Source organism: Labrus bergylta, chromosome 16 (genome assembly GCF_963930695.1).
Source record: "Labrus bergylta chromosome 16, fLabBer1.1, whole genome shotgun sequence".
NCBI classification, from domain to species: domain Eukaryota; kingdom Metazoa; phylum Chordata; class Actinopteri; order Labriformes; family Labridae; genus Labrus; species Labrus bergylta.
Window position 1 is genome coordinate 13,818,821 of NC_089210.1, and position 7,708 is coordinate 13,826,528.

General features: G+C 37.9%; 1 protein-coding gene across 1 annotated transcript in view; it reads right to left on the reverse strand.

Moving 5' to 3' along the window:
- Positions 1 to 7,401: 7,401 nt before the first annotated feature.
- The window catches only part of LOC109997536 (growth hormone secretagogue receptor type 1-like), a 4,313-nt gene continuing 4,006 nt past the window's right edge, over positions 7,402 to 7,708 (reverse strand). The window contains exon 5 of the mRNA XM_065964783.1: positions 7,402 to 7,581. Within this exon, the coding sequence (XP_065820855.1) occupies positions 7,402 to 7,581 (180 nt within the window). The remainder of the gene's footprint in view (positions 7,582 to 7,708) is intronic.

A 7,708-nucleotide genomic window follows, 5' to 3' on the forward strand; every position in this document is an offset into this window, starting at 1 on the left:
TCTTCACTCAGGGATGCTGTTTTAGTTGGGGGTGCTGAGAGACCTCATTCTATTTGGTGTTGTCATAATTTGTGCTGTGCAAGTTCATATTTTATTAATTATTTTAATTTTTGGTTTATTAATGCCGAGAGTATCTTACCAACAGCAGTCGAATTTTAGAACATCTTACAAAAAACACAAATATCAATGTACTACATCTGCTTATATCATTAAACGAGGTCAACATACTGTATGTTATAACTATTTACAAGCTGATTCATTGTGCTTGACTCTACTTCCTGTTTCCCTGTCTTAACCGGAAGTTGTGTATCGCTAACAGGTCACTACACTGGAGTTTTCCATTACTAGAAGAATGGTGTGATTTTATTTACAAGAGAAACTGAATCAGCAAGACAGAATAGAACTGTGTCATCAGCATAATGATTGGCACGAGAGTTTGACCGTTATAAAATTGAACCTTGTGGAATTAACTTTTTGAACTGTTGGGATACATTATTATGTAAACCAATGTTATGCATCCTGTGCAGAAGCAGGCAATTATCAACAAGTATCAAATGTTTGAGATACTTCAACAAAGATTGAAGACATAATGGGACACTGAGAATATTAATATATCTAAATGAGAAGTGTGTCTGAGGAGAGCATTTGTTTTGCTCTGAAAATATGCTCTAAAAATCCTGAATTCACAGTAAGCCTTTAACTGATACCTTTGCTCCTACTTGAGATTTTCATTTTACAACACAACACGCTCCTTAACATTGGAATTAATGCAAATGGAACATTTCAACTAATGGTATGCTCATTAGCTGGGCAAGAGATCAATTTTAGTTAATCAAGACCAAGAATATAAAACATGTCTGAACCATTCCTTTAACTTTAACTTTTGCATCTGTTTTAATTAGGCGCAAATGTGCGGCTCATGGATGAAACTATGAGAATTTAGTAGTGTAAGGTCAGGGTCATCATGACCTCATTTCCCAATCTTATTTATTTTGATATTTCAGCAACGCCTTAATGCAATATTATGTCTGGTTTAGTCTTTTTTTGTATCCGTGAAGGAAAAAGACACCATCAATAATCAGTAGAACATCCTTCCTGCCTCTAGTCCTCCAGGCTAAGTTACAACTTCTGTTTATAGGTTTTAGAGATTTCATTGCGGACCATGAGAAGTTCCACACTCCAAAAGTAAGATGTTCATCAGCACATTTATTTGGGCTGGATTGTGACTACAGTTGCATGCCATCTCCTATCATCCTGTTCTGAATTTTTATACAAAACTTTCCACTGCATTTCAAACATCACAAAGTGACCAAATAACAGCGAAGAAGGGACGTTTCTGTGTGACCACCATGCAAATGAGCGGTGGCTGGTAATAATTGAGGTGAACAGCCACGTTGGGAATATGGGGTTGATACAGACAGCTTGTCTCGCTGCCAACCATTTTACTGCAGAGCCAATCAGCTTTCATTTGTCTGATAAGACCTGTTTCCCATCTCCCTCTCTCTCATCTGACCTCTTTCAACCTACTCTCTCCCTTTCAGTCTTTCTAACTGACAAGCCAATATTGCAGATGCAACACAAATGATCAAGGTATAGGAAGACACAAGGAAGAATATTTTGAGTTGGAAGAATAGCTTGAGGTTCCTTTTTGAAACATAAAAAGACGGCAGCTTGTTTATGCTCAGCCTGTTTTTGACAGAGATTTGTTCCTGTAGGAATCTGTATTTTGTTCATATGTGTCTTACCTATTTTATTCTTAAAAAGACAGACTACATAAGGCTGTGCAGTTTTTGACAGATAAAATCAGATGTTAAAAAACTATAATAATAAAAAAAATAATTGTTAAGCAGATGTACTGCATAGAACAGTCACATGGTAAATTAACTCCAAATTGTTTCCTTTTGTGTTTGTAGCTCTGCTCAAAGAAAACTTTACGTTTGAATTAATTGTTTTTGCTGTTCAATATGGACATCTGTGGGGAAATCTCCAGTAACCTGAAGAACACTTATTTTATGATCAAATATTGTTCAGCATAAAGCTTTCAACAGTAATATAATGGTGAAGGATGAATCATTTAACTGTGCGGAGATATACAAATTAAATGAAGAGCATGTTAACTGAAATGTTTACAAGAACACTCACGATGCAACACTTGCAGACAATGCTATGCTAACAGCAAAAGCTATGAAGTTTCTTTTACTTGGGGGTTTACTGTGCACCTCAAGGGCACCTATCCAGCAACCAGACCAGTTTCCAGCGAGGTCGGCACCCAGACTTCAGCTGGTGACCCTCCAGTTACCAAGTTCAAGTCCTTACAGACTGAGCTACTGCTGCCCCTATTGGTAAGTTGAATGTGTGATTTGGTTAGCTGAAAGGGGGCAGGATGTGAATTCCCAGAATCATGTCTTAACTTGAACTACTCGATATGTCAGTGCCCACTGTGCAGGCTTCATTTCTTAATTTCTCTACAACTGGAGAAGATGGATAGGTGTCACTTTGTTTAAACAGTCAATGCTCCCTCTGAACAAAGATGGTATAGTAAATCTCTATTTCTTCCACCAGCCACAACAAGTTACATCTTGATTCTGGGATTCTGTTGATAATCTCCCTGGTTGGAGAAGTATCCCTATGATTGCACATTCTTTAAAACTGCATGGCAAAGATGAGAAGCTTTGTTCCCAGGCGGTGAAATGGCAGCAAAATCACCTATTTCCCTCTTAAGACACACTGTGTATGTTTATACACTTATGTGACAATGTGCGTATGTATCTTTTACAAACTTATTGTCCCATTTTTTTAGCCCCTGAAGCGCAGAATCCATATTGAATTAATTTGCTCCATATGTCAAAAGTCTCTGGTGAAATCCCTCCTGTTGAGCAGAACCCCCTACAGGACATAATACTGGTACTAAATACAACCTGATGCTTTCCCCCTGCTTAATAATGAGATCATTCAATCATTGGCTGCAGAGACTGCGAGGGGCTCAGAGAAAGAAAGAGAGAGGGAGAGGTGTGTGAAGTGGGTGTGTGTGGGCATTTTAATGTTTGTTTGTATCTACAAGCAAATATCAACTGTGAGTGCATACGTGTGTATTTACACTAGCATGCATCTTGTCAGGGACACGTACATGTGTGAGTAAATATACCAACATGTGCATTGACTTTGTGTAAGAGGCAGTGACACCTGGTGCTAATTTCTACCATTGCTTTTGTTTAACAGATGCTACTTTGTTTTTTTTGCTAATTGCACTCTGCACTGCTCAAAGTGTTTTCTCTTCACAGTACAAAGGCTGAGAGTTAATGAACAAGTAACGACATGCATTTTTCTTTTCAACTTCACCGTCATTTGTTTGATTTGACCAATTAACTGCTTAGACACTGTTCAGTATTAAAGGAGTATTTCATCATTTTGGAATGTAAGCGTGTTTGCTCTCTGAGGAAGAGTTAAATACGCTGATTTAGACCACTCTCAGGCTAAGCTCAGCAGGAAGAGTAGAAACAGGAGAAGACAAATAGGGCAGTTCCCCCAAAAAAGCACACTAATTAACACGTTAGATCATGTTTGTTTCATTTATTCACAAACTGCTGGGAGTACTGGACGGGAAACCAGCAGAGCATGCAGGAAGTTAACATCCTCAGGCAAGAGATAGTGTGGTCAATTAAGCCCTTTTACTGTTGTTTAAGTCCTTTTTAAACACACTAACACATGCAAATGTAGCTTATAAGTGGGCTTTAATTGAGAAAATAGTTACTAGTTACTATGTGAAACAGTTTTTACAAAGTGCTTTCCATAAAACAACCCAGCAAGGAATTAAAAAGAAAAATTGAAAAGATATCGCTTAGTACAGTAAAGTAAAACTAAAACAGCATCAACAGTCAGAATCAAATTCAAAACAGGTGGAAACTACAAATATTGCTTTGGGGTGAAAGATAAAAAATGAGATTAAAGATACATGGCAGATTTTAGAAATGAAATGATAATGATATGTCAACAAAATGTGGATGCATTGGCTTTATATTTGCTGTACAGACTTCAGAGTGTTTACAATCATTATCTCTATGAATCTAAGAAAGAAAAGAAGCCGAAGGACTCCTGCCTTCCTCAAACTGGAGTGATTAGGGCATGATTAATCGGAGACATGTAGATATGTGTTTGTGTTTGTGTTTGTGTTTTTTCTTAGCATTAGAGAAGGTAATCATGTCCTGTTCACATCTGAATGGAACAAATTGAAGTGGATTTTAAAATGGGTACATTTACTCTGAAAATACCATTACTCATTCTGTGCTTTTACACCCTAAATTTAAGAAAATAATAATTAAATGATTGCTGTTTCTTAGCTGCTGAAGCACCAGATTGAAAGACTCACAGGTACAGAAACATTACCTGACTATACGTACAGGATATGTATAGTCAGGTAATGTTACCCTCTGTGGATTTCCACAATATTTAACAAAGTAGCATTTGAAAGGATAAACTGCCCTTTAACAGACAGACACCTCGGGCAGAACAGCCACCTGCTGCAACTGTGTTGGACTTGGAAAGTGGGATGGAGGGAGATGCAGGGAAAAGGAGATGGATAGAAACAAACAGAACAGCAACAACAACAACAATAAAAATGAATATAACAGATTTATAGCTACAATGCCAGTAATAATGGTACTGTGTGGTATGTGTGGTATGTGTAGTATTAACAGTAACAAAGAATATTGATTATGACTAATGGCAGTTGAACTGTATCTTTCATCTCTGGGTCACAGCGCCATCGTGTGGCTGTGAACATTTGGTACAGTCTATGACCGTACTGTGGTCACATATAGACTACACATTTTCCTTGAATTAATCTGATCAATATATATCATCTTAAATCCGGACAGCTCTTTGAGAAGCTCACATGAAGTGAAGCTGATATCCATCTTATGGTTAGCTCTTCTGTACATTGATACTGGAGATGGTGAGGGTCTCAGGGCTCCATGAGGAATGTTGTTGTGTTTCGATGGATGTCAGCTGAAGTTTTTGTGTTTAAGTGCAAAGTTTAACAGAAGACAAAGGATTATTGAAAGCATTTAAAAAGTTGGAATTTATATAAATGCATAGCAAAAAATAGACAAATACATTATTACAGATAATGAACAGACATAGTTTAAAAAACAATACTTGTTAGATACCTGTATGTCAAATAGCAAATCATTAAACACATATGGAAGAGCCTTTCATTCTACAAAGTGTACAGTATCAAATGTCATTAACAACCAAACTATCACACAACACAAAACAACAATCAACATGGTTTGTTTTTTTGTTGGATACAGTCTGATTGAACAATGGATTTTAATAATTTTGAGGATTTATCATATTGATTTGGAATCCGTTGCCATGTCGTTTTTTATATTTTTGTATGTAGTTCCAAACCAACCTTGTAGTGAAAGATATGGCCAGCGTATGAACAAGATCAAATCATATGTCCCTCAGCCTGGGGCTGATCTGTCCACCAAGCTTCAGGAAATCTATTTGAAGTGTTTCCTGCTGACAGAATGAGAGACCAACATGGGAAAACACAACCTTCACAAAGGTGCTAATACCTAAATTGTGAATCAAATCAAGGCACTATTATGAGAGGCTGCCAACTCAGGACCAATAATGTAATATATGACATCAAAACACATCGAAATATCATAAAAGTACATAAATCACATTGATAGCCCTATTCTGTGTGTGCGTGTGTGTGTGTGTGTGTGTGTGTGTGTGTGTGTGTGTGTGTGTGTGCGTGTGTGTGTGTGTGTGTGAGAACATGTTTTGAACAAGAAATGCTAAAAACCTTTTCACTGTATGCTCGCTAAAGGAATAGTATACCGCGAGCTGACATTTGTTTTTGTTGTGTAATGTTTTAAATCTCATAATTCTCAGCCTACAGTCATGCTACTGTACAAAGAAGCTGTACTGATCGTCACTCAGTACAGATGTCTGTCAGGTCTAAGAGGCATGCACAGTATATTACATCTGGCAGGTGTGGCTCGGCGGTACAGAAAAATAAGCTGTTCATCCCGTCTTGCAATCCACATCATAGCGTCCTTTGGTAGGACACTGAACCCTAAATAATTCCAGTGGTATAGCCAGTGACTTGTGACTGTATGTGAATGGGTATGTTAATACTTTCCATAGCATGCTCTGCCAACTTCGAGTGGTATGAAGACTCTAAAAGGATCATTGAAGCACAGTTAATTTATAGAATTTACATTTTATCATTTAGTCTAGTTGGAAAAACAAATGTTGATCTAATTACTTTTAATATTTTTTTATTCAGTCTAGATATATCAAAGGCATTTGAAGGTACTACAAAGACTCCGCAGCATGAAAAATGATCTACAACAATAGAGATCAATGATAGTTATAATTAGGCCCTATTTGATGACTTGGGACAGCTAGCTTAACCCTTGCCATAATGACTGAAGAAAGCTTTATTCCACCTCCATCTCTGATGAGTGGTTGTAATCTGCAGGCCAGTTTATGAGCTGCACATGGTTGCTGCCTCGTCGCAATCACCTGTCCAAACAGGCAGTGTGTCAGCTGCTACCAGGTACAAAAAAAAGGGATTTCAACAAACCATTATGTTAGCTGCAAGCTAAACTGTCCAACTGTGGCATGACAAAACCTGTTCCCTGAAAATATATTTTGCTAATAGATCCAAACCAGTCTCTTTATTGACACAACAGCCATTGTACTATGATGTCTAAGGGTGGTGACCTCAGACGCTACAACGACATATTGCTGTGTTCAAGGTTGAGTGCAGGTTGCAAGCATAGACTGTAAAAACAAGTTGCAAGTAGAATAAATATTATATATTACCAGAGTATCGTATAGCACTATCAAATGCTTGTGTTAGCTAGAATGATAGCTAGAATGCTAACGTAAGCAGTAGTATTACCCTGGCTAGCTGGTTATCCAATATTTAGTTTTACCCATAAATATGGCCAAGTGTCCTCCTGCATTTTGTACTAACCATTGTCCCATTAGTAGCTAAGAGGACAATGGTTAACCCATACATTTATACAACTTGCAACCTGAAATGCCACTGTACATTATTCTTCTGATAACAGCATTTAAGTGTCCCACTTCGTCACCACATGAATACCTTTAAATTAGCATGACTAGCCATAGCAAGAAAAGCACAGGAATAACTAATTATATTCTAAATATTCTGTTTGACTACACCTCATTGGAAACCAACTGTTTAAATGTTAGATTAACTGGTATTTGTCACGGGCTGCAACGCTTTAGAGACACAATGTAAGGCTGTAAGAAGCCCTGCCAAATAAAAGCCAAGCTATATTAAAAGAATCAAGTTTAATTTCCCTTCTTTTTGCCTCCAGTGATGATCTCTATCATTGCGGTCAGTGTTCACCCTTACAAAGTGGTTGTGGAGTGCTGTCCTGTGAGTGTGCGCCGACGGTGAGTCTGTGTGTGAGAGTGTGTGTGTATGAGGCTGTGTACAGCGTGTCTGTATCTGGCAGACATCAGGTTGTACAGCAGAGGATTGACAGCAGCACTGAGGTAGAAGAGGACAGAGGACACCAGGTTGAAGTACTGAGACAGATAGTATAGAAAATAGTGTGAGTCAGGTTGTGAGTAAGTATCGTTGAAAGGTGTGCCACTGTAAAGGTCTGTTGGGGTCAAAGTGTATATGCTTGTTCCTGAGGTGGGAGGTGTGTTC